Source organism: Colletotrichum aenigma (genome assembly GCF_013390185.1).
Source record: "Colletotrichum aenigma strain Cg56 chromosome Unknown KSG_Cg56_contig01, whole genome shotgun sequence".
Lineage (NCBI taxonomy): Eukaryota > Fungi > Ascomycota > Sordariomycetes > Glomerellales > Glomerellaceae > Colletotrichum > Colletotrichum aenigma.
The window spans coordinates 87052-113524 of NW_023500907.1; the positions used below are offsets into that span (position 1 = coordinate 87052).

At 56.2% G+C, this 26473-nt stretch overlaps 6 protein-coding genes across 6 annotated transcripts; 3 read left to right on the plus strand and 3 right to left on the minus strand.

The window, feature by feature from the left end:
* Positions 1-4978: 4978 nt before the first annotated feature.
* CGCA056_v000023 (uncharacterized protein) lies at positions 4979-5311 on the plus strand (the record flags this gene model as incomplete). Its single annotated transcript, XM_037315284.1, has 2 exons — positions 4979-5089; positions 5147-5311. 2 exons carry the CDS (start codon positions 4979-4981, stop codon positions 5309-5311), a joined length of 276 nt encoding a protein of 91 aa, XP_037185958.1.
* A 1777-nt stretch (positions 5312-7088) lies between these two features.
* On the minus strand, positions 7089-10286 carry CXT1-2 (Beta-1,2-xylosyltransferase 1; the record flags this gene model as incomplete). The annotated part of the gene is made up of 4 exons (XM_037315285.1): positions 7089-9572; positions 9642-9934; positions 10004-10065; positions 10246-10286. 4 exons carry the CDS (start codon positions 10284-10286, stop codon positions 7089-7091), a joined length of 2880 nt encoding a protein of 959 aa, XP_037185953.1.
* A 1993-nt stretch (positions 10287-12279) lies between these two features.
* On the minus strand, positions 12280-14068 carry cct2 (putative T-complex protein 1 subunit beta; the record flags this gene model as incomplete). Its single annotated transcript, XM_037315286.1, has 4 exons — positions 12280-12339; positions 12394-13768; positions 13845-13999; positions 14066-14068. The coding sequence occupies 4 exons, from the start codon at positions 14066-14068 to the stop codon at positions 12280-12282; spliced, it is 1593 nt and encodes a 530-aa protein (XP_037185952.1).
* An 899-nt stretch (positions 14069-14967) lies between these two features.
* On the plus strand, positions 14968-17361 carry prt-1 (Eukaryotic translation initiation factor 3 subunit B; the record flags this gene model as incomplete). The annotated part of the gene is made up of 3 exons (XM_037315287.1): positions 14968-15233; positions 15338-16868; positions 16936-17361. 3 exons carry the CDS (start codon positions 14968-14970, stop codon positions 17359-17361), a joined length of 2223 nt encoding a protein of 740 aa, XP_037185955.1.
* A 1374-nt stretch (positions 17362-18735) lies between these two features.
* Tbc1d14 (TBC1 domain family member 14) lies at positions 18736-21065 on the minus strand (the record flags this gene model as incomplete). Its single annotated transcript, XM_037315288.1, has 2 exons — positions 18736-19242; positions 19317-21065. 2 exons carry the CDS (start codon positions 21063-21065, stop codon positions 18736-18738), a joined length of 2256 nt encoding a protein of 751 aa, XP_037185954.1.
* Positions 21066-24945: 3880 nt separating this feature from the next.
* CGCA056_v000028 (uncharacterized protein) lies at positions 24946-25937 on the plus strand (the record flags this gene model as incomplete). The annotated part of the gene is made up of 2 exons (XM_037315289.1): positions 24946-25125; positions 25221-25937. 2 exons carry the CDS (start codon positions 24946-24948, stop codon positions 25935-25937), a joined length of 897 nt encoding a protein of 298 aa, XP_037185951.1.
* Positions 25938-26473: the final 536 nt, after the last annotated feature.

Here is a 26473-nt window from a genome sequence, read left to right on the forward strand (position 1 = left end):
CCAATGGCCCTTGAAGGTAAAAGGGATACCAATTGAGAATCGAAGGAAGGGGAGCAGAGGTGGGATGAGAGTGAAGGGGAGGGGACTAATAAATGAAGCACACACTGCCCGTGGAGAAAAGGGACGGGGGGGAAAAAGATGTGTCGGTATCGGGTTACAGCGGAGGCGAAAAAGACAAAATAGTTAGCAAACGATGGCTCGGGACGGGACCCGTTGTCAAGTGCTTGGTGTGCGTCTGGCTGTCTGTGTGTCTTGTCTCTCGTTCTTGTGCTGTTGGTGCAAGTGCCAAGACCAACAAGGGCCGGTCAGGTACCGCAACGGGTATTGCGTGGAGCGGGAAGGTAGGTAAGGTACTTGGATGTATGGCTTCCCCTTCCATGACAGAGAGGTATCTGTACTCTGCCCGTACCTAGTGACCTGAGGTAAGGTAGGCAACCTAAGCTGTGCTATGCTAGGTACCTTAGGTATGCTGTGCCGTACCTACCTTACCTTGCTGTGCGGTGTGCCTGCTGTACGGATAGGTGTTGTAATAAGGTATCCAACGTTGCGTGTGCTGGCTGGGTGGCTGCCACCTGCGTACAGATACAGAATCACAGCTGCTGGAGTTGTCCCTCGGTTCCCACGCCTCCGTTTTTGTTGGGGACGAACTGGAGAGGCCGCTGATGGTCGTCGCGGGGGTTTGCAGGGCAGCAGGGCACGGTGCAAGGGGATTTGGAGGGCCCAGGAGAGGAGGGACAGATGCAAATGCAATCGCATGGCAGGGGGGTGCCCGATGTGACTGCAGTTGGATTTTTTTGATGGGCCTCGCCGTTTGTCGAGTTAGCAATGTTATCCACCGGTGGGAGGCAAGAATCCAGAGGTACAACGCCGGATGGCAAAAACCAGGCGTGAGGCGAGGTATCTTCTGATTCGTGTCTGTTACCAAGACGATGCCGTACGCCTTGGAGGCCGGACGGAAGGGACGCGCTTAGGGGCACTGGAACTGGAGCTGGGAGCTGGAATCGGAGCTGAGCAGGTTCAGGTCAGGCCACGGGCTTTGATGTTAATTTCCAAATGCCATTGCAAGACCGTGGGCATTGTGGAAGCCCCCGTCCTTTTTATTGCAGGGCCCGTCGTTGCAACTTCTAAAGATATGGGCAACGTGTCCAGGTATCCATCCATGACTACCTTCCCTTAAAGCGCAAACATCCTCGGCCCATGCGGTGCGGTGGTTTCGTGCTGCCCTGGGGCAAGGTAACCGTCAACCAAGGTAACCGCTGTTCCAGTAGCTGGTGTTAGTCTGAAGATTCACAAGCCAAATCTTGTCGTACTTGTGCCCGCGGGGTAGAGGCTTGCGAGACGCCGGACTGGGCCAGGATCCAAGTCAGAGGTGCTGTTGGCGCCTGCAAGAAAGAAGGACGGGAGAAAAAACACTGTGAAGGCACCAAAGGATAAGGTAGGCAAAAAGAGAGATGGGCTCAAAAATATTTTTGGGACGAAGTCGGCGGTCTGAAGGGTCTTGGTTGGATACGTACCTGCTTCTAGCGTCGCATCTACGAAGTACCTTTTAGGGAAAACTGAGGTAAGGTACGTCAAGGCAGGAGTGAAGGAAGCAGGTGCTGCTCAGTTCGTCCCTGCCACTGCCTCTGCCAGATGTGCTCGGCCGCCCCTGCTTGTTCTTCCGCCATTCCAGACTCCTTCTGCATTGCTGCACAGACACGGCCATGGCGACTTCGATTCACAGCAGGGCACACCGAGACGCCTGAGAAAGGGATCTTCTTATCAGCCAGGTCTCGATCATCGCTAACGAGCTCCGCTGTGGCCACCGCTTAGTTCTCACATCAGGGTCAAGTTCCAGCACACCGACCCCCGGCCTTGGGAGGCAAATTAGCAGGTGGCCATTGAAACCACTGCAACTCGAGACAGGCACAGGCACGCAGGACACGCGGTGGTGCAGGGAACCCAGCCTGCTGCTTGCCTTGCGGCTTGCCAGCCAGCCTGCAAGCCTCCAAACCAGGCAGATTGGTGGTGAGGGGTGGAACATGGCAACCAGCCCAGGAAGCCTCCCCTCGCCAAACATACAAGGTACACTACCTTCCCTGCGACCCCACCATTGGCACCGGTACTTGTATTTGTACTTTGATGTTCGAACGGCAGGAAGTACATTCACCTGCACCTGCACCTACACCTGCACCTGCATCTTGCCTGCCTTCCTGCGCGAAGCGGCCCTCGGCTGTGACTTCCCTGGAAAACGCAGCTTCAGATCCTCAGAAAAACACACTGACAACGTAAAATGCATTTGCTTCGACCGCCAATGTCGCCCTAATGCATACTCTCTCACCTTTCGTCTGATCCACAGGAGCCATGGTTCAACTTCACCGCCTTTCAGACACTCTGCCTGAGCCTCCACGTTGCCTCCCGGACCCAACAGTACTGCCAGCGGTGGCATAACTTGATTCGCCCATCTGTCGAGACATTCCCTTCGTGGGCATATTCGTCGATGCCATGGTACTTTCAATGTCTGAACACTTGATGGTCTGAACGACGACGACGACGACGACGACGACCATCTCGCCTCCATTCCCAAGCTTTGTCGATCCGAGCTCGTCAATGGCAGGCCCCGGCTCTCAAGAGACATCGGCAACCCGGGCCTGCTGCATCCATTCCAGAGGACTTGCATCTTGGCGGTGTCTTCAAGACATTACCAGCCCAAGCCTGACCTGCCGTGCCGTCCCCGCTGCACGAGATATCGCCGCTCCCGTTCAGCTGTGCTACCTATCTGCCGTGTCAGGACAGTGCTTGCTGACGTCGTGTCTCTGGGCAGGCAGGGCAATCTGCTCAAGTCAATTGGCTCTGTTTCTCGCAGTGCAACAGCCACAACAGTGGACGGGTCATCCGTCACCCCAGTGTCCAACCCGCGTTGCATCAACCACCGCCGCACCACGCGCAGCTCGTCCTCGCTGTCAGTGTATGCGCATGTGAAGACGGCGCTTGCTTGCTTGAGGCGAGATCCAGATCTCCCAGGCGCCGCCGTCGCTACTGTAGCGTTGTCGAAAGCGAGTCAGATCGGCGGACGCTTGTCAGTCGGTACTAGCTCGCGCCGCACTCGATGGTGTTCATTTCCAGGGCCTGGCTTGTTCGCACTCACTGCCATTAGTCGTCCCGCCGATTCTCTCCGAAGAACCTGACGTCAGGAGATTTTAGAGCAATGTGGCCTGCCTCTGGGGTGAGGCTCGATATGTATATGGCGGAGAAGGCCCTCTGCGCCGCATCGGACATGGGCAAAAGCGTTGGATTCCATCGCGTTGGCAGCATTCAGGATCATTGGGGGAAAGATCGATCCTGCCTCGAAGTCGCGGTACAGGATGACGAGTACGTACCTGGGTTCCCCACGCTCCCAGTCGAAGAGGGGGGAGAGGAGCACACAGGGGTTGGAGGGGAAAAGACAAGGCGGGTACGTATCTCGCTGCACGCAACGCCAGTGGCTCACGCTCTGTCTCAACCCCACGAACCAGCGGAATCAGGACAGCCACGACAGACTCAAGCCATTCGATTGGACAGAGAGCCCACCCGTCTTCCCAGAAACACAGCAGCCAATCGGGAGAGGAATATACGGCTGACACGATGGACCAATCAGGGGTGCCCCGCTGGGGAAAGGTGAATCTTGAATTGACGCCCGCCCTTCGCCAACATTCAACGACGGACAAGTTGTCAGATGCCAAAGTGTGCACTGAACTGCAATCTCGACGAATTTTCACACCCAAATGGGGAAAAAAGCAGAAGGCGAATTTAGGCAAGAGAAGGAGAAGGGGCGAATGCATTCCACTCGGGCGAAACCGCGAGACACTGGATGAAACGGCCTTCGGGTCGAGTCGATTTGAAGGCACCAAGAAGAACAAGACCAAAAGACAGCAGAGACCCTGAAACACTGTGGGACGCTGTCTTCTGGAAGCTTGTGGCATTCCTAGGGTCCAATTTTGCCTACCTCGCTTCTACGCAGTACAGCGTGGTGATCGTTCAGTCTCCTTATTTTCGACCCTTTCCTGCCTCTCGAAATTTTCTGTTGGGGGTTCGAATTTTGTTGAGATGGTTGCTGGCCAGGGCCGGCCTTGTCACCACCAGGGCCTCGCAGGTACGTACCTCTCTCTCCCCCACTCCGAACATCTGAAGGACGAGTACCTTACCTGGTCTGTGCCAACCGGATCCCACTTGCCCCGCCCACCAAGGATATGTTCTTCGGGAAGCTCAGGACAGGCCATACGCCTTCTCATCACGATTACTACTTTTTTTTTTTTTTTTTTTTTTTCCACATCAAAACCCATCAGAGCTCCATAGATACGACTTTTGAACAATGCAGTCAGTTCATCGTGGGGTTCTCCGGCATTCGTACTGCTGACCCAGAAGCTGAGACCTTCATATCGATGGCCAATCCCAATGCACTCAATTCCACGAACAGGGGACGAGGAGGCCAGCGAAGAACACACGCCAGCTTTACGAAGGTCCTGCGCTTGGCCCCCCAGCTTGCAACCTTCACATGGGAATTCGTCGACCTTTACTCCGTTGTCCCAGCCTGGGCAAACATCCGTAATGTGAGCGGCACGAGAGGCGCCTAGGGCGACTACGCCTATAGGATTTTGGGATCCCCGATGCCACGACCGATGAGGGCAGCAAACCTGAAATCGCTGCTGCCCTCCTCTTCAATGACAACCACGCACGTCTAGCCCACTCGGACCAATGTGGTTCGCCGATACTTCCTGCTGTTTCCGAGGCCGAGCCCCTCTCACCCACGAGAGGCTCACTTACATGTGATTTAGGGCCTTTGTTGGAGGGCAATGTTAGTGACAGACACACGGAACACACTACCAAACCGCCTCGCCTCATGGTTACAACACTACCGGTCGTCCCCTGCTAGCACTTGGCTTCATGTTCTTCTCCACGAAATCAGGGAAGGGGAACATTGGCATGCCGCTGATACGTCCCCGTCTCGGCAAGTCGCCCTATGGTTGACGCATCAGACAGTCGATCGTTGATCGCTCGCTCTGGCAGGGTTTACCAGCTTGTGACCTGCGCCGCTCTGCACGCTTGGAGGCAGAACTTGCGAGACTGCATGGTAAGCACATGCTGAGGCTTCGCACAGTAAGTTGTTGCTGAGGGGCGCCTCGACAAGACACCAGCGACCATCAGCCAGCCACGCTTGAGGTTCCTGCGGCTAGACCAGCTTAAAGCTTTCAGCCGACAACACCTGGCTGCTGTCAATGAGGCTGGAAAGTTTATCTCACTCCATCCAGATGGTCAGATCAGGCTCGGACAGAACCAGTTGTCGTGCCTGTGACTACCAGCATTGGGCCTCAATGACTCTACTCGTTAGCCGTCTTTTGTTCGCCACGATCAGGGCTTTGCAGGAAGCAGTTCGGTTCCGACACCGAACGAATACCGAGCAAACAAACGCCGCTATGGTTTTTTGGCATTGTTAGTTGGTTTTCGTCTAATGTGGGCGCCTTCAGGCGCGCCCCTATTAATTGACCGCCTGGCGTGCTGCACTCCAGCGGCAGCCACAAGACGGGACGACGTAGCGTTGACCGCCTCGCATGCATGAAATGGCTGACCATCTCGCGTCCTTCCGTTCATGGATTGTGCGTCTCGAAGGTTTAATAGACGCCGTAGCTCTCGTGAGTAGGCAGACGAGACTCGGTGTCTCATCGGTGATTGGCCTCGGTGTATGTGTCGTTCTCAACACAGAACGGAGACATTCTCATACTGTTGACTATGTTCATTCGCCAACGGCATCAAACAGAGTCTTGCCCAACCTGTGTGGAGAATGAAACGGTTTTGCTGGGCTAAAAGGCCCCATCCCTAACTTGATACCTTCTTCAATGTCCGTCAACCATGCCTAGCTGTGTCGTGGGACCATGTTCCCCGCCTCGTTCTCTTGCACAAGTCCATGAGAAATGAAAGACTGTCTTCTTTCTGCATTTGGAAGTGACCCGCAATTATAGAGGTTACAAACCATTGAGATGGGCTTATCGTCCACCGAGATGATGTGACTTGATACCGTGATCCCAAGGTTACGCTGACAGCATCAGCAACAACATCCATGTTTTACAGTCAATGATTTGATGATATAGCTGTAGGCATCATCAGATTGCAGCCCTGGGGGTCAGCCAGACCCACCGGTTTCCCTTGTCCGTGATCACTTTCGTGTTTCTTATGTATTTCACTCCAGCCCTATAAGCGCACAGTCGAAGTCAGTAGAGGTTTCCCTGCTTTGGTATTGAAGATGCCGAGACTGATCGCCAACATTTACTTCCTGCCGAGGCGTGATGACAACTTCAAAGAAAATGACAGCCCTCCTATGGACCGTGGCTGGTCACCTTGACGAGAGCTTTCTCAACGCATGCACCATACACGACGAAGAGTTCTGGGCCTCACCATCGCCGTAGGAAGATGTCAGATTTCATCCAATGGGCCAGAGCAGCTTACAGGAAACTCACCCAAAAAATCAGCAATCCTTCCTCTCCCCCCAGCTACAAGTACTTGATGGCTCGAAGCTGTTGCCTGCATTATCATTCCGCGGCCGCCGGAGCAGACGACCGCGGCCGCTGCGGAAAGAGAGACATCATGTCTCAGCAACCCCGCCCCTTCAGGCAGCCCCGAGGCAAGGGAAGACTGATTTCGGTTGATGATCCGAGTCATCCAAAACCGGTGCGATGATCTCCGCCCTGCACTGAAGAAGTTGCATATCACCGTGTTTGCCTTCCTCAACTGCATGAAAGTTTCAGTGTGGCGATCAACTGAACGGTGAGGCCGTGGCGATGTGAGATAAGTAGACGAACCGATGGTCTAGAGCTGGCCATCACTATACATACCAGTGAAAGTGGCAGTCGTTGTGTGAGAGGAGTGTCACATCGTCGAGGGTGTCTCGTGTAAAAGAATAGCCAAGATGCTGAACTTATCATGTCCTATTATCTGAAGTGCCTACACAAATCGTATCCCATCGTCAATGGGGTTCTTTTCATGAACCGTCCTTCCCATCCATAACCCAACGCCATGTCCAATGCTTTCCAAAACCATGCAAATGCTGCCGCACAAACGGAGAAGGGGGTATCAAATCACGCAAACCCAAGCTCCTCCCTCCCATCGTCCACCAACCGTCCCCATTCCAGCAGCAACCGAAACATGTAAATCCTCATATCCTCCTTGCGCAACGCCTGCGCCGCCCAAAGTCTGCCCTCCTCCGCAATCTGCGCCGCCCGGATCTTGCCCTCGTAGTCGACCCCGAAAAACCACAGCAGCCCCTTCAGCTCGTGGAGCCGCACGTCCACGGGGACGTAGTGCCGCCACGCGTGCACCCGCTCCGCAAGCCAGGTGCGGAAGACGCCGCTCCGGTAGACGAGACTCTTGCTCCGCAAAAACGGTATGAATCGCCCGCTGAATCCCGCACCGTCGAGGTCCATGAGGTGGGCGTACTTCCAGTGCTCCTGGAACTTGACCTTGTTCTTCGTCGGCTCGTCATGGCCGTCCCAGAAGGTGTCCCTCTCGGCGTCGCAGTCGCCCTCGTGGCACTTCCTCCACTCCCCAACAAAGCCGACGTCAAACCGCGGCCCGGCGTCTGATCTCACGACCTCTCCCTCGACGGCGGTAGCGGACGACATCGTCCATGCGTTCTCCCACATGTTTGCAGCCGCGACGAACCTCGCTCGTAGGAAGCTCTGCCACGAACCCCTGGCAGCGTAGCCGTCCGTAGCACTCCCCCTCCAAAACATGACATTCTCCTTGTTCTCGAACGCGACGTCCGACTCCTCGTCGTATCCCGCCTTGTCGTCAAAGTTCCACGGCGAGGGAATCAGAATGTCCGCGAACCCGGACGTCTTGCTCTGGCTGAACACCGGAAACGGCGCCTTCGTAAATATCGCCGCGGCGGGCGAAAGCAGGAATCCGTGGAGATAGGCCAAGTCGGGCTGGTGGCAGAGGTCGGTGGCAGCGGTCCAGTTGGACACCACGGGGTAGTTCTCCAGCCCGTTTTCGTAGACGCGGACGGCGTGCGGAAGGAGGCAGTCGCGGCAGGATTCGCGGCGGGACCACCAGCGGGTGTTGCGCGCGGGCGAGTCTGGGGGACAGGCCGGGGCGATGAAGTCGTAGTAGATCTCGTCGCGGATGTGGTCTGCAAAGTAAGGTGACTTGACCTTGGGGCCGAGAACAGTGTCGTTGTTGGGCCAGAGTTGTCTCGAGGCGTCGAATGGCTTGAGTGCTGGGTTGCTGAGCAATCTGGCTCTCAAGTCAAGGCCGTCGTTTTGTAGGGCCTGAGTGTCTTCAAAAGGGATGGCGACGCGGCACTCGTCGTTGAGATTGATTGCAAAGTCCATGTCGGGGAGATGTTGCGCAAACGGCTCAATCATTTCCTGCATCGACTCCATCATCCACATGTGTGATCCAGGGGTGCCGGGGGAGATGTCTATCTTGCCTCCACGGATGCGAAGACCGCCCATGCCGAGCCATGGCAGCGCGAGAGCGTGGCTCGTCCTCTGTCTGAGAACCTCTGGCTGTACGCCCCAGAATGGCAACAGGTCGTCGTTAATTTGAGTAAAGTCGTCGATGATGGGGGACCCGTTTTCCACGGCGTACTCGAACCATTTGTCAAAGTTTGGCGGGGGCGGCATGCCGTAGCGAATGCGGTAGTTTCGGACTGCTTCATCCAACGTTCTGCTTTGATTTGCCTGTACTATCCAGTTGTCCGACTTGGCGTGTTCGACCGACAACAGATCCGGGAGAGAAAGGGTGTCGATGGAGGCGAAGTCGGGGTAGAAGACGAGATATGTGCCGCACAGAAACCCTACAAGAACAACGTACCAACCTGTCAAAAACCTCACCAGGCGGTGGTCGGCGCCAGACCCTGACATGCCCGAGATGTCCTTGTCGTAGCGAAGCAGAAGCCCGACTCCTGCAATGGTGACTCCTCCGGAAATCATGTAAAGGAGGGAGTCGTCCACTGGTGCAGACGTCTGAAGCATGCGGAAGATCTGATGCGCGTAGACGCCAGAAGCCGTTGTGACCAGGGCCAATGTACTTGGGTGAAGATCCTTCATAACGTGGAACCCCGAGAGGATCGCGACGGAGGCCACAGTGCTATCCACCACCAAATCTCGAACGGCAACGTAGTGTAGTACGAACGCCCATCTGATGTTGCGCAGGTTATAAAATGAGAAACAAGCGAGGATGGCTAACACGCCCGCCGACCCCAGGAACAAACGCGAGGTAAATGCCCAGGCCTGCGGCGCATCCTCTGCCGTCTCTTGTCGCCATCTCGAGAGGCGGACTAGCAGGAAGGCGTCGAGCGCGACGGTCACGATCTGAGCTAATGGTATCTGTCGTTCCCAGCGGAGGGGACCCGGCGGGCAGATTGCGCCAGCGGACTGTGTTGACAGAGCGAGCGTAGACCTCGCGGCGCAGGCCCAGACGACGGCGATGAACAGGTAGCGAAGGTGAGGCGCGCTGAAGCAGCGTCGGGAGCGGGTCTGGTCGCCGAGTGGCTGTTGAAGGCTGATGGCAGTGGGCGATGCGACCAAATACAGGGTGATAAAGACCGGGAGAAAGGTCTGGGTGACGTAGTTGTTAGTGCTATGGACTCGGTGCGCATTAAGAGTTGACGATCATCAGTTTCATACCTCGAAGCTTTCCCAGGAACAGTGGATCGTGCGAATCGTACGCCAGAAGAGAAGAGTGCGCAGGACGATGGCGATTCCGAGTGGTATCGACGGCGACGAAAGGAGATGTCGATTCCGTACAAAATCTATGCTGGCCTGGATGCGTCGTTTCCAGTGAGGGCTAGACGAGGAAAAGGTCGCGAGTTGGTAGCCTTGATCGTGGGAGCCTTGGTCTGGAGACTGCCACTTTGCCCATGCTGCGATAGCAAGACCGGATTCGAGGAGAGTCAGGATTGAGAAATGGATCGGTCTCTCTATTTAGGAGAAAGATAATGTTAACAGAAGTTGCAAAATACAGTGTTGCACAGGGGGGGTTGACTTACCAAAGGCGGCACTGCTATTATATCGTGATGTTATCCAGGCGGTGCAAACAAATAACACAATGCTGCAGCTCTGTCAGTACGGCAGATCATTTCGAATTTTGGCTTGGCGCAATAAGCCAGGATCGAGAGAAGGGGCAACTGGAAACAACAAGAAAGTCTCAGACGAATAAGACTGAGGTGCCCAAATAGCGACTTGAATGTCCGACGCGAACTGAGACCTAGGAATTGAAGGTGTCACTCACCTAGCCGCCAAGCTGCCGTGTCTCTTCAGCGGGGCCGCCATCGGCCACCAAAGGTCGCCTTACCCAGCGCCGGCTTGGCACGCGGAGTGACGTAGGAGGAGCGGGAAACAGCAAGAGAAGAATCAACGTCGCAAGATTATCGCATCCTGAAGTAGACGACCATTGCCTTGTTTCTCACTCAGCAGCAGGTAAGAAAACAGGAGGTGAGGAAAGACGAGAGAAGAGAAAAGGTCAGAGCAGATCCAAAGCCCCCGTGTCTGAGGAGAATGAGGAGAAGGGGAAATAAGGAAGGATGCGAGACGGCGCCATTACTAGCGCACGCCCGACGGACGGCCATCGTGTTGGCTGCCAGGCAGGTTACATACTGGACTGCCCGTCATCCATGGCTCTGGCTCGAGGGCATGGTGGTGGTGGTGGTGCATCCATATTACGGCAAGACACATGGGTAACGGGACCAACGACTTCGTTGGAACCTCTCTGTCTACCTCTGACTGCGTCCAGAGCCAATGGCATGGGCTGCAGACACGTAGTTGTGCCGCAATACCGATCCACATAAGAATAAGGTATGGAGCTGCCCATTCCCTGTTTGCAGTCTCTTCTTCCCGAACGTAGTATTGACGTTAACCAAGGAACGCAGTCCAGTTCCCTTTCCATGTTCTGCTTCTCCTGTCTTTCCTGTTTACCGAGTACGGGACCGCCCCAGACTGCGAAAGCTGGGGGGTTTCGAGCACTGCTATTCCCGGACGGTGGCTGGCGTCATATGGCTATGCTTGCTCTTGCGGCGGTACATATGCACACTGGACCGGGGTCACTCCTGGTGGGCTTCCCCAGCATCACCTCGGCATTCGTGTCGTCGGTCTGGACAGGTCTTTCAAGGCGAAGAGATGACTGCCAGTGGGCAGACCATGCCCCGAGCGTGCTCCTCTGTACATACGTAAAATAATATGGAACCATTGCGGTACAGGCTTATGTGTCCCCCGTACATCGAGAGGCGGTGTTTTTGTGTGGAGAAGAAAGAAAGGGACGCTGGCGCAATGCGACTCAGCGCCCATGGACAATGCTCTTCGCTTCGGATCCATCCCTCGACATTCTGATCTGCGGGCCGGTGGATCTAACTTGATTCGGATGACATAGGACATGGATACGGATAGACAGACGAACAGAGACTCCGGAAGGCAGCAGGAGATGAAGAGCGACAGTCAACGAATGTTGAGACGAACATCATCGTCTCGTAGTTCTCCAAGCACCGGGAGCTTTAGCTCAGGAGGGGGGGAGGGGCTGTCTGGCTGCATCTTCAGATGCATTGTGCTCAGCTGGCAGGGCATCTTCCCAAAGTTTCAGCGTGGCGTGCGGAGAACCTAGCTGGCGCTGTGTTCCTCGTCGATCCGGCACTTTGGACCCTTTTCTTGGCGTCTGCCTAGAAGGACAGGGCGCTGGCCGGTATCACTTAATATCCAAGAAGCTTCTTTTGATCACCCATGACCATGCCGACGACCCGATAGGGCAGCTAATGGCGCCTTTTTGGCAGGCTTCTAGCCCGGCCATCGTGTGCGAAACCTCCGAATTGCGAGCAGCAACCGGCGGGAGGCCGGGGCCGGGGGCCGGGGGCCGGAGAAGCTTTTCGGTGTTGCCTTCTGAGTTTTGCTTCAAATATGCCCTCCGTATCTCTTATATTGACCTGTCGGATAGTCCCGGCAGCGTCCTGTCTTTTGTTTGTAGTTCTCCCAGAGAACGGCGGCGCCGATTTCTATCTGCGCGGAATGCGAACTTCCTCAACTCATAGTTACGACAGAATGAAACACCAGCAGGCTGATCCCAGTGGTAAGTTTCCATCAGATAGACAGAGAAGGTGGCAATCAGGCTCTTTCATGACACTAGCATTGATTCATCAGCCTCCGAGGTTGACCCCTACGTCTATGGTATTGGCTTTTGTCTTCTCTCAGTCGTCAACATGCGAACATGACTCTTTTTTTGGTCTTTTGCCCTCCCAACCCTGCCGAGAACTCCTGCGTGATGCCATCACTGTTGTCTCGATTAAGCCCGCTGCCTTTGTCTAGGGGCAGCGCGAATAATATCGTCTACACGGAGAAGAAGCTGTTCGAAGTTAGATACTTGTACCGCCATCATAACGAACTTGGATTAACATACCTCTGCTGCTTCGCTGGCAGAAGAAACAACCGCTCTCTTCAGCTTGTAGCTCTCGACGACACCCAGGTCGCGCATGTCGGCAATACCACCGCCGGGCGTCAGCAGGTCGAGTCCGTAATTCGTCATGCCGTCATAGATAGCCTTCCTCAAACGGGCGACAAGCTCGCCAGAGTCAAGACCGGCGTTGTCAGCCAGGATGGTGGGAAGCTGGCGCAGAGCAACAGCGAAGCTGCTGACGGCCATCTGCTTCTTGCCCTCCACGCGGGTAGCGGCGCCCTCGACGGCCTTGGCCATGTTCATCTCAGCACATCCACCGCCAAGAGTAGTCCAGGGCTCCTTGACCGTCTGTGACAGGACGGCCAGCGCATCGTGCAGACTGCGCTCAGCCTCGTCCAGGAGCTGATCCGTAGCACCACGCAGCACAATCGTGCAAGCCTCGCCCGCAGCGACACCGGAGAACTTGATCAGAGTGTCCTCACCAATAATGACCTCCTCGATCACATCACACGATCCCAACTTGACCTGCTCGGGGTGGTCGAAAGTAGAAGCAATCTCACCGCCCGTGACCAAAGCCAGTCTCTCGATACCGTCAAAGTCGGCGTGCTCAATTGACATGATGCCCGCGTCCGTGAAGAGCTGCTCGGGCCAGTTGTAGATGAGTTGTCTGTTGATAAAGCAGTTGATACCGTGCGCCTTGATCTTCTCGACCTTGGCCTTCATCTTCTCCTTCTCCGCCTTCTCGAGGTCAGCCAGCTTACTAGTGGATCCGACCTTGACACGAGCGCCAAAGATCTTGATCTTGTCCGTGTCCATCGATGTGTTGGCAACGAGAATCTTGGCCTTCTCCAAACGCTTGGGCTGGTTGACACCAATCTTCTTATCGAGAATAAAACCCTCGTCGAGGTAGGAGTCGCTCAGCTTGCCACCGGCCTTCTTGATAATCTGGATATGGCTCAAGTCGGATGAGTTCTTGAGTCGGAGCACGGCGTCGGTGGCGAGCTTGGAGAAGTGGTCGCGGTCCTGGGCGAGGACCTTGGAGCTAAGGGTGGTACGGGCGATGGCCTGCATGTCTTTTCTGAAGGCCTCGGGGTTGTTGCTTCGGTCGACGGCAAGCTCGTTCAGGGCCTTGAGGGCAGCCTGGCTGGCTATTCTGTAACCCTCAATGATGGTCTGGGGGTGGATCTTCTTGTCGACGAGCTTCTCAGCTTCACGGAGGAGCTCGGCGGCGAGGACAGCGACGGAGGTGGTGCCGTCACCGACTTCGTCATCCTGAACCTTGGAGATGTTGACGAGGACCTTCGCGGCCGCGTTGTCGAGGGCAATAGACTTGAGGATGGTGGCACCGTCGTTCGTGACCATAATCTCGCCGGTCGAGCTGGATGGTTGTTTGTCAGCCAAGGCGGTGGACCCTTGATGATGCTCATGGCGGGGTTCACGGGGGTTCAACCTACGCAGACTGCAGAATCTTGTCCATACCCTTGGGGCCGAGGGTGCTCTTCACGAGATCGCCAACTGCGATGGCGCCCACGAAGGCGGAGAGACGGGCATTCTCTCCCTTCTCCTCGGTGGTTCCGTCCTCAAAGATTTGTGTCGGGCTGAAGGACGACTAGAGGGGTCCAAGTCAGTAAAGGAGGCTCAGGCAAGACGTGGCAGGTTCACGAGGGCGACGAACCATGGTGAATATATTATCCAGACACTCTGTTTCGGATCGAGACGGTGACTGATGTGGCGGGGGAGGGAGTCAAGGTGTCGTGGTTTGTACGGGTTCCTTCAGCCTTGGGAGCTTCACTGAGAAAATCGACCTCGAAAATTTGGGGGGGTTCAGCCTGGCGAAGTGGGGTGGTCTGGGCAGCAGCTTCCAGGCGCGCTGTGATTAGCGAAGCAAAGCTGCTGGACTGTTTCTACAGACGTCCATCCTCCACTGAAGCCGCTGTGTGTGGCCAGTGCACGGCAGGTACCTCACACCGCAGGGCATCAACGGGCGGGAGGGGCAGGTCAAGGGCGGTGAAGAGTGAGGTAGAGACGAGCTTCACAGTGACAGTGATAGGGGACTGGCAGAATTACACGTGACTCAAATCAGGTAGCGACGGGAGGGGCTCTATCCGGAGCCGGAAGAACCAGCTATTCCAGCCCACACGAATGCCAGACCTACCGCCGAAAACTTCACAGAAGACGCCTAAATTGTGTGCGAGGTTGCTGTTGACCCCCCCTGGTATTATTCTTTTCGAAGCGCATCAACGCTGTCAAAGTCACTAGTATCTGACAATTCAGCCTATCAGTGTATTTTGCGCCAAACTTCGGCCTTTGAAGCCTGTATCTTGAGCCAGCCGAAGCGGTCCGCAGCTCGGAAACCCTCACAAACCGAAAAAAATCGCGGGGCACTTTTTCGTCCAAAGAAAGGCCAGGACACCACCCCACATCTCACAACTGGGCACCTCTTTTTTTCCCACCACATCAAACAGCATCGCACCGCAAATCGCGCCCTTCACCGAGACACACCCCCTCCCCTTCCTTGCCACCAACGAAAAACTACTGCGAAACCCGACTGTTGTTGCTGTGTCCAAAGTCGCAATCATGGCGTTCGCCCAGCTGCAGGACGCAAACCTCGACGAGGAGGAGTACGATGAGGAGGAGATTGACATTTCCGACCTGCGCGAGAAGTACGAGGTTCAGTTGGAGCAGGGTTACGATGCTTTCGTCGTCGTCGACGGCCTCCCCGAGGTTACCGAGGAGCAGAAGCCCAAGCTTGTCAAATTCTTGTTGAAAAAGTTGAACTCTGTTGGAAAGACGAGGGAGGATCTGATTTACATGCCCATGGGCGACAACGGCAAGTCGCTGAGGTACGTCTCGCCAGGTGGATCTGCTGCACCTGCTCCCGTCCGCGCTGCGGGGGTTCAGGTTGCGCAAAGAAAGCGGCACGATGGGATGCTGACACCCAGAACAGATTTGCCTTCGTCGAGTTCTCCTCCACCGGTGAGGCCGCCGCCGCTGTCCGCGGACTTGACCAGGTCCCTCTCGACAAGAAGCACACCCTTCGCGTTAACAAGCTTACCGATATCGAGCGCTATGGCAAGGAGGGCAAGGTTCAGGAGGAGTACACGCCGCCTCAGATTGAGGAGTTTACCGAGAAGGAGCACTTGAGATCATTCCTGAAGGACCCCAGTGGTCGCGGCAGAGATCAGTTCGCCATGTACCGTGGCGAGACTGTTGGTGTTTTCTGGAACAACGAGAAGGACGTGCCCGAGAACATCGTAGACCGTCAGAACTGGACCGACAGCTTCGTCCGCTGGTCGCCCCAGGGCACCTACCTCACCTCGGTCCACAACCAGGGTGTTCAGATCTGGGGCGGTGCCTCATGGACACGGCAGCAGCGTTTCGCCCACCCCAACGTTACTTTTGTCGACTGGTCTCCCAACGAGAACTACCTTGTTACCTGGTCTGCCCGCCCCATCTCTATCCCCGAGGAGGGCCACCCCGCGCTGTCCATCGACGAGGATGGCAAGAACTACATCGTCTGGAGCGTCGAGAGCGGCAAGCCTCTGCGTTCCTTCGCCAACCTGGACATGACTGGCCTGGACGAGGCCAAGCAGCGCAAGCTCCTCTGGCCCGCCTTCAAGTGGTCCGCCGACGAAAAGTACGTTGCCCGTCTCAACTACCAGACCGGCATCTCCATCTACGAACTTCCCCGCATGAACCTCCTCGACAAGACCTCGATCAAGATCGAGGGTATTATGGACTTCGACTGGGCCCCCGCCACCGTGCAAAGAGAGGGCGTCAAGACATACGAGCAGCTCCTTACCTACTGGACCCCTGAAATCGGCAGCAACCCCGCCAAGGTCGGCCTCATGAGCATCCCCAACAAGGAAGTCGTCAGACAACTGCCCCTCTTCTCCGTCTCCGACGCCAAGCTCCACTGGCAATCCGAGGCCGCCTACCTCTGCGTCAAGGTCGACCGTCACTCCAAGTCCAAGAAGTCTCAGGCCACAACCCTCGAGATCTTCCGCATCAAGGAGAAGGGCGTCCCCGTCGAGGTTGTCGACACCATCAAGGACACTGTCATCAACTTTGCGTGGGAACCCAAGGGCGACAGATTCGTCATCATCACAACAACGGAGCCCGTCGGCCCCACGGCCGTCGCCCCCAAGACGTCCGTTGCCTTCTTCTGCCCCGAGAAGGCCAAGGGCAACGCCGTCGGCAACTTCAAGCACCTTCGCACGTTGGACAAGAAGAACAGCAACGCCATTTACTGGTCTCCTCGCGGACGTTTCGTCGTCATCGCCACCGTCCACAACCAGCAGAGCTCCGACCTGGACTTCTTCGACCTCGACTTCGAGGGTGAGAAGCCCGAGTCTGACAAGGACCTGACCGCAAACCTCCAGCTCATGAACACTGGCGACCACTACGGTGTCACCGACATTGAGTGGGACTCCTCAGGACGTTTCGTCGCCTCCTGGGCTTCTGCCTGGAAGTCACCCGTATGTCTTACTCCACTGACTCACATCTCTTGACTCATTTGACTCACCGCTGACCTTTATTTTGCAGATGGAAAACGGCTACCACATCTACGACTTCAAGGGTGAGTGCCTCCGTGAGGAGCCCATCGAGAAGTTCAAGCAGCTGGCGTGGCGGCCCCGCCCCGCGACTCTCCTTAGCAAGGAGGAGCAGAAGCAGATCCGCAAGAACCTCCGCGAGTACTCCCGCGTCTTCGAGCAGGAGGACCAGGACCGTGGCGCCTCCGCCGACCGCGAGGTCGTCGAGGGCCGCCGCCGCCAGTTGGCCGAGTGGCACGCCTGGCGCGAGTCCCTCGAGGAGGAGGTCTCCATGGAGCGCGAAGACCTCGGTTTGCCCAGCGACATTGTCGCCCACCTCCTCTCCAAGAAGGCCGATGCCGTGCCGGAAGGCGAGGAGCAGATCATCGAGGAGATTGTGGAGGAGGTGCTCGAGGAGTCCGAGGAGGTTGTTGCCTAGAGAGAGAGGGGGTGTTTTCCTTTGCTTTTCCTGGTTTAGATCATCAGCCGCGACGGGAAGTATCATTGCGCGAAAAAGGCAGTGGAGGAGGAGAAGAGAGTTGAAAAGTATAGGGATCAAAGCCTCCATTCCCAGTTGTTTGTTCCATTTGGGGCGGTCAGGTGGAGGCTGGGGTGGTAAAGGACGGCTAATTCATTATGGATTTGAAAGACACCACACCTTTCGCATCACCAATGTGTATGATGATGATTTACATGAGGGTATTTGTTGGAGTAGGTTTCTTAACGGCCTTTTGCCCCTCAGCTTAATGATGAAGCGAGTGAGTACGCCTGGTTCTCCAGAAGTTTTTCGCGATGCCATTTTCGATGCGTTGTAGGTAGATCAACATCGTCTCCAAGGGCACCCCGCAAGATGCATGTCGACAGCAGCCTATCTAGGCCGAAGCATGCGTTACCAACGTTTTCACCTGATTCACTCTATATCTCACTATCCTGGAGACATTCACACATCATGCAGACAATCACCCCGGAGACACAAATGCACAACACTCTTCATGGATTTCTTCTACAATACGACTATGACGACGAATGGGATATTCCTCAAACACCCCCAGCACAGAAAAGTGATCAACACCTGCTCCAACGTTCAACACAGAACTCCCACCTGGATTGGCCAGGAACCAACAAGACGTGGATCGCAAGCGACGCCCAAGAACGTAGGTTATAAAAGGTAAGAAAACGCCAAAGAAAATGCAGGGAAATCTTCTTTCTATACAGGTAACGTAAATAATTACCGTAGGTATCCAGAAGAGGACACACCACAAAAAGAAAAAAGAAAAAAAGACATTTGGTTTTATCCACAAAGGTATTCCCGCGTGTGTAGGCGGTGTTGTATATATGTCTACAATTCCCCCATTTGGCCCGTATAAGTCTTTGCGTCGACCGAGACACGGGCGATGCTCGCGCGCTGCGAAACATCCCCTGGTACGACGTGATGATTTTTGGAAATAAAGAACAACTCCCGCCCCCAAGATCCAGAAGAGAAGAATAGAAGAGACAAAAAAAATGCCACACAAAAACCAGCTCCCACAAAATGCTTGTCCATCGCGCCACTGACGCCGGTGTTTCTTTATACACGACATCCTCCACACCCGAGCCCCTTTCTCGCTGTTCCAGGGGCTCCGTGTGTATTGATATTCGTCGTTTGTGTGTATGTGATTCGCCTCCGATGGGGGCCCGGGGGGTGACTGCTTCCCGCCCGCGGCCCAGGAGATTAGATATAAACAGTTAGGATCACGTCGTATGTTCCAAAAGTCCGAGTGTAATTCATTCAAGCGTTAAAAGTGACGGGGTGAGAGGCGGAGGCGAGGAACTCTCAAGCCTTGCCCGCCTCCCGGACCAGCTTCATCCAGCGGTCCTCCGCTCCGTCGTCGCCGACAACGGCTTTGCGGGCGTCCTTGTTGTTGGCGCCGCCTTCAATGTACTTCTTGGCCTCGCCGGGGGACTTGATGCCGAGGAGCGCCATCTCGTGGCGCATAAGCATGGCGACGGCGGCGCGGACGAGGACGGTGTCGCCCTCGAAGACGTAAACGTCCCACAGGCGCGCGGCCTCGTCCATGGGCAGGTGGCTGGTGCCCAGGCCCATGAAGAAGTTGCCGAGGTAGAAGTCGGCGTCGCCCTGGGAGATGTCCTTGGTCAGGTGCTCGTGCAGCTGGGCCGACTTCGCGCCGAGGGTCTGCATGACGAGGTTGTAGGCCGATGCCTTGGCGCCCGGGTCGTCGGAGTAGAAGCTGAGGGGGAGAGGACGGTTGAGAACGTTGGCCAGGGCGATGAAGGCCGATGCTGGCGTGGGGAGATTCAGCAGTAGGAGTGCGGCGACGGTCTGGGAAGACGTTAGTATAAAGTCCGACGATGTGGTGTGACTCGGGTGTTTCAAAAAGAAGGTAGGTCACTTACGTTACACCCCTTGACGTAGCCGATGTCGCTGCGGTACAGAGCATATGCAGACAGCACGTCGACAAGGCTCTGGTGGAGCGGTCCGCCGACCTGGAAGATACGCAGATCCTGCCAGGTGTGCTCGGCCACGTCTTTGCGGATGGTCGAGATCCACGCTGATTTCCTGATGTCCTCCGAGTCGCCTCTGCCGCCGTTGACACGCTCCTCGAGCTCCTGAGCCCGGCTCAGGGCGGCGTTGTACGACGTCTCCGAGAGGCCGAGTTCGTTGCCAATGGCCCTCGCCCAGACAGTGCCTCTGCTGCGCGGGGCGATGCCCTTCCACCAAAGCTCGCGCGTGCGGCGCTCGCGGACAGCGTCCTTCCATCGGGGGATGATATCGTCCTCCCAAATCCGCTGCAGGTTGTCCGCCGTAGAGTCACGTGTCGCCGTCTTCGCCTGTCGCGAAACCTCGCGGCGACGATCCGCCTCGGCGCTGCGCGCCATCATCTTCTTGTACTCGCGCAGGTGGCGCCTCTCCTCGGCCGGGTCCTTGGGTGGGAGCCAGGAGGGGCGCGTACGACTCAGGACGGCCTCCTTCTCCTTGGAAATTGGAAGTGGGTCGATCATGATGTTCGTCTGGTGCCGGATCGGCGGGAGCTCGGGCAGAGCAGACTTGACCCTGGGCTTCTGCACATGCTGCTGCTGCTCGAGCTGCTTGCCGCTCCACGTGTTGGGGCGCCCCGAGGGGTTGGCATTCTCGGCGGCGCGTTCGCGGACGTAGTCGGAGTGCTCCTCGAGCTTTTCGGTGAGGGCCTTGGCCTCGGAGCTGAGGTGCTCCAGTGCGAGGTTCCAGCTCTTTGCACGGGTTTTGAGCGGCTCCGGCGGCGGCGCGTGGCCATTTTCCCCAATGGAGGAGAGGGCTGTGTCGGACTTCCAGGAGGGGGATCGCAGACATCCTGAGTCAACAGGGACAGGGGGTGTTCCGTTCCCGACACTGCGAACGCGCTCTTTTTGGTGTGGTCTGTTTGGCGATCTCGACTTTGACGCTCCTGAAGAGGTCGGCCTGCTCGGTGTGCGCTCTGATCGCGGGCGGGGGGAGATGGGCACGTTGTCGAGGATGAGGCCGTCGGGGATGTCGTCGGTGTCGTCCTCGTCGCACTCCTTTTCCAGCTCAAAAATTGACTTTCGGTCCTGATTCGACTGCCAGCTGCCGCGGCGAAGCTTCATGGGCATGTTGGGGTCTCTCGGGAGTAATGAGAAGTTGGGGCTCGGGCTGCGGTTTCGGCGAGAAAAGGGGAGGGAGGTCGTCGAGTGGCTCGCGAAGCCTCGTTGGCTCGGGTTCACCGGGCTCCTGTGACGGTCGGGAAGGCGACCAGCGCTCGGGCTGCGGCCATTGCTGAGGGCGTGGCCGTCGGTCTTGAGAGAAAGGAAAGGGGGTCGTGAAGAACGGGAGTTCGGGGCGAGGTCGGCGGCGGCGTTGGTCGCACTCCTCGGCTTGGCCAGGTCTCTCGTCACGGGCGGAGAGCGAGAGGGAGGTCGCTTCCATGATGTCGGGCGGAACTCGGTGGAACTCGTCGAGTAGGATCTCGCGTACGGCTGGCCATGGGGGTTCTTGACAGCGTGAGGGTCGCGGACACGGGCGGCTTCGTAGTTGTTTGCATCGTCGTCGAGACCGATATCTTCAAAATGGCTAACGTCATCCAGGACGCTGTTGTCGTCGGAATGGAAAGACTTGAAGGAAGAGGACTTTGACGATTTGGAGGACGTCATGCCTGGCGGCGAACCTGGACTGGGACCGCTAAGATCAACGTCTTGATGCCCGTATATCATCATTGCATCGTCGGGCTAAGAGGTTGGTGAGAGGGAAACAAGAACAAGAAAAGAGAAAAAAGCTTGTTTGGTGGTAACAGTGGTTTGGGCAGAACGGTATGCCGAGACCTCCTTGGTTGCTTCGCTCTCGCCTGGGCCTGGGGGAGGACGGGGCAACACCAGCAGACAGGCGTGAAGAAAGTGTGGATTTTCAGGGTGATGGATACCAGGTGGTATTGCGCGGACTGGAGTAGAAGTCTGGCGTGGAGCAGGGGGACGGGCTATGCTAATGCTGTATGCTTGTCGAAGTGTATTGTGCTCCCGTTGTGTGCCGTACAGTATGGAGTAAGTAATGTTGATTGATGGTTCCCCTGGGATCCTGGGTGTTGGCCTGGTCTGGGTGCTGGGGTCCGGTTCAGTTCACTCGCAGAAGGCAATTATGCGAAAGGGTAGAGCCTGGCTTCTGACGGGGGGGATTGCGGGCAGATCCCTGGCGCAGGCTTGGCCGGTGCTTGGTCGTCTTGTCTTTTCGACGAGGGATGATGAGACGAGACGAAGGCAGCGTCTGTGGGTACAAACCCCTTGATGCTCAGTGTGCGCGAAGCCCAGGTCAACTGTCTCGAATTGGCTGGGATGCGGGTAGCGGGGTGGCCGGTGTCAAAGGTCACAAGGTTTGAGTTGCTGTCTGTGTCGAACAGGAGACTGCTGGAAATAGGTCGGGTTGGCTGGCCTTTCGTGCGCTTTTGGACAGAGGTTTGAGAGGTTTCCTTCTGTCGTTCGAGAGCGCCTCGTCTCAGGATTGGAGGGCTCAGGGTAGTATAGAAACGAACGGCGGGGTAGGTTTGAGTTGAAGTGAGTTGAGGGAGCGCGGTGCGTGTGTGCCTGGGCCCTGCTGACGATCCCGCGGTCGGTGGACGGGTTCAGAGTGTTGTTCAGTTCGGATTAGGGGTAGCAGGTAAGACCGTAGGGGAGGAGGGATTGGCGAAGAATGTTGATGACTTTTGTTTTGGGTGGTGGTGAATGTACAGAAACAGCGAAAAAGGAGGGACGTCCGTGAGCGGCGAAGGGAAGAGAAACGTAGGTAGCGAGCGACTGTGCCGTCAATGTCCGGAGAAGAGGTGAGACCAGAAAAAGTCTGTCCTAGGTCCGAGTAGCAGGTAGGCTGTGAAGAAGGACCGGAGTTGGTTGGAGAAGCAATCCAATGCTACAAACAAAACAGGCGGCCTCTAGCACGGACAGGATAGGGCTGTAAGTAGAAGGGGGGTTGAAGAGGGAAGAATAAGCGTAAGAATGAGGTAAGGTACGCAGCAGAGGTAGAGGAGGATTGGAGGAGCCGGAGGTCGGACGAAGAGTGTCAAAGTGTGAGGATGCCGTCGCCGATGGTCGATTGACGAGCTGATAGGCAATTGACAAGGTAGGATTCCAGCTGGTGACTATCTGCAGACTCCAAACCAAAGCACAGGTTGGATGTGAAGTCTGAAGCCGGAAGTCTGGGTGACTGGAGACTCTGGGAGATGAGAGGGTCCAGAGGTTGACGGCGCAATTGGGCAGAGGCGAAATGACGGCAGATTGATGGATGCTAAGCAAGCAGCAGCAAATGAGGGACAATCAACGACAGCAAGTGCACCAACAAGGACCAGGAAAGCAGGGACGAGACAGGACGAACAACGTGCCGGCAGTGTCGTCAAGGAAAACCAGGGAAGAAACCAAGAAACGGGGCAGAATGCAGAAAGGGGTGGAGGTGGAGGGGGGGAAGGGAAGGAGGGGAAAACAGGATCCGATGCGGACGGGATGAGATGGAAGGATGGATGGGTTGGGTTGGGTTGGGATGCTGGACATGCAAAAATTGGAGACGCAGTCAGGTCAGGGCAGTCAAGTCAGGGTGATGCTCCTGGACGGAAAGACCATCATCAGCGATGAGAGTGCTGATAGACACGGGAGAGAGGCGCTGCTAAGGCCCAGAGAGGAAGATGAGAGACGGTGCGGACAGCGGTTCAAGCGGGCGGCCGGACCTTACGTGGAGACGGGCAGCGACGGATGCTGCGTAGATGCTAATTTTTTATTACTCTGGAGTCGTGGACTCATCCACTCATCAGCACTGCAAGATTCGCTGCGTCTTTGCTGCCCTCAATTTCCTGGGTTTGCAAGTCTGGACCTTTATTGGGGGCGGGACGGCGGTACTGTCATCTGGGTACGTACCTGGTACTCTGTCCCGCAGTCAGCTCAGGTGGTGAGGCTATCAGTGATGAGTTGTAAAATTACAATTTGTGCCTGCGTTAGCTCGCCGACTAGCGACGACGACTCCGATGCGGTGATGGGCGACGGGCGACGATCGATGAGCGACGAGCCGCGATGACTTGGTGGTGGTGGTGGTGGCCTGTTCCGCTGATTGATGGTGCAATACCTTACACCTTACATCTTACATAGTACGTACACTAAAGCAGGTAACTGAATAAGGTATTCGTAGAAATGGTGGATTTGTGTGCACTGTGCACATGCTCATGAGGAGCAACACCGAGAACCACTGAACCAGAGTTTGCAAAAAGATGACGATGGTCGAATGTCGGGGGATCACTGGGATCAATGCTGTTCATGTCGAGCGGTAGATTGGACGAAATGCGGGCGATGCTGGAAATGGCACCCTCCCTTTCGCTGAGGGTGTGAAGGCCTGCCGCTGGACTCCTGTCAGGACTCAGGAGAGCCTGGAAGGGCAGGGCGAGGCAAGAGCATGCAGCCCAGGTGTTGGTCCGCGGAATAAACAGGCGCTGGCTGCAGAAACCTGAGCGAAACATGCACAGCCAACAGGCACACAACGGTCACAAACAGGATTGATTCACTTGACTCTGTCTCTTGTTGTTGTTGCCGGTTGGTGATGACAACTGAGGGATCCACTCGGACATTGCGGAAATCAGCGAAGGACAAAAGAAAAATCAAGAGAAAAAAGGAGAGAGCGGCCAGACGCGTCGAAACTCTGGAAACCGCCCACTTGCCCGCAGGCTTCATTTTCGCTTATCCGTTAGTACCTTTGGCTAGGGGAGGTACGTACCTAGTGTTCTGCCCGCAAGTACCGCACTCCACTGCTCAGGGAAGCAGCGATGGTCACCCCACTGAACCGGGCACTGCCTTCCCTCCACATCACTCCCCTGCACTCAGGGAAGTCCGGTCGGGGCCACGTGATGACACATCGGGTGCGAACCAGATGCGGAATAACCATACTCCGGCTGTTTTACCGTCAGGTCACCACCTCTGGTCCCGCCTACCCGCCCGACCTCCAGTGCAGCGCTGTCTCAAATGCTTCATGCTTACCTAAGACATTCTCAGACAATGGTCAAGCACCTTCAGCCTCTCTGTTGAAACGAGCCCGCCGTTTCCAATCATCCACGAGGACCTGCCATCCTCATCTGAGCCTGTCCCGCGAAGATGCTTATCTCTGCTCCCTCGTCTTGGCTGACACCGCCTCTTCGGGTGCCTCAAGCAAGTGTTTGGGGAGGGAGGGGACGTGGAGCCGCTATGAAGCTTATCAGCACCAACACGATGCAGCCTACGCCCAGTTGGTGAGGTCGCTGTGCGATACGAAGCCGTATTCACATGCCCCTCAGTAAGCCCTATCGCTATCACCCACTAACCTACCTCAGAGACCTCACGGTGAGGAATCACATCACGACAATTCTTGCATCTTGTCTTGAACACGCATACAACAGTCACCGCCAATGCGATTGACAAATCGTCGTTGTTGCAAGTACCCTCCTATAAAGAGCGTTCGAGGAAACACCATCATGGCTCCGGCCCAGCTTCATCTTCTATCGCGTCAAGCGCAACACCGGCCGTCATCCCGTCCGCGATGGCCCCGTACAAGTCCCCAAGCACGGCCCCGCTCTCCGCCGCCAAATGCGCCTTCATCACGGCCAAGCTCGCCGCCATCGCCTGCGTCTTGATGCTCATGATATCCGGCACCAGCCTCCTCAGAGGCAGCCATCCAGGCACCACCGACCTGCGCGGGAAGCCCTTCTCAATGGTCTCGGTAAGCGCTGCCACTAGCCGCCCGGACCCTTCAAAAGGTTTCCCAAAAGGGGGCAGACCGTTGGAGAACCAGCACACCATTAACCGCCATCAAAGTTCCGAGGCGTCGCCGCCGCAGCCGCCGGCGATGCGCCTCCTTACCTAGCCAGAATGCACTGGTTCCTCGACTCCTTCGCATGGGAATGGCTTGCGAACAACACCGCGCGCCGCGACGCCGCCAACTACGTCTTCATCCAGCCCCTCCGCCCGCTGCAGATGCCAGCTGTGCTGCATGACGTCGCTGATTCGCTGTACCGCGCCGGCCACATGATGGACACCTGCCAATCTACACATTTAAATGCGTCGGCCACCGAATCCTGCATTCGCGCGAGCCAGCCCTTCTTCGCAGCCTTCGATGCCGCGGGGCCGCTGCGCCTGGATAATGCCCCGGCATTCGTCCTTTACGTGCTCGCACTCGTGGCCGACGTCGTGTCTCCTGCTCTCTTCAGCTGTCTCGCCTTCTTCTCCGACGGTGGCGTCGAGCAGCGTTATCCGTGGCTCAGGACTGGTGTGCTGGCGCTGCCCGTGGCTTTTCACGTCATCTCGGCCTCAATTTTGACGTCCAACGCCAGCTTCCTCGTGCGCTATCTCAATCGATTCCCGGACGTCCCCGCAGACGCCGCGATTGGGCTGCGCTTCTTGGTCGTTGCGTGGTCTGGCGTCATTGCCGAACTGTTGGCCTTGGCGCTCAGCATCGCACGCGTCTTTCTGTTGCGGCTCTGGGCCGTCAAACGCAGGCGCAGGTCGGAGATCATGAAAAGAAGCATTCCATGAGAGTCTCGGATGAACGCAGATGATGTCTGATACAATTGCGTTTCTTCAGCAACAACCCCCTGTTTGCTGTCTTTAATCGTACATCATAATGTCTAACGCCAATAGCCCATTCCCCATTCTGAGCAAAAGGAATTCCACCCTGCCGATCCGTCTTAGAATCCCCAAAATAGCTCACGGCGCTTTGGAATTTCGGATCAAGATCTGGCCCTGAAGAACTCTGTCTGGTCTCACATGTCCGCCCTGTCCTCGGTCCCCTATCATTGATAACGATCTGCACGGCAACTGAGCCGAGCGAGACAAACAAACAGATTCGAGCTCTGTCGAAAGTCTCAAAGGCCTTTCTTTTTGAAAAGAAAGTTTCATAACTCACCCCGAGTCCATGCTGCCGGAGAATTTGGGCACATGCTGGCTATTTTCTTCTTTACCTACCGAAGAGGGATGGTTCGGTCTTGGCAGTCACGGGAAATGGCGTGCGCGGTAACCTAATTGACCGACAACGGCGCATCCAAGGTTCATTTGGAGATAGAAGTTTCGCA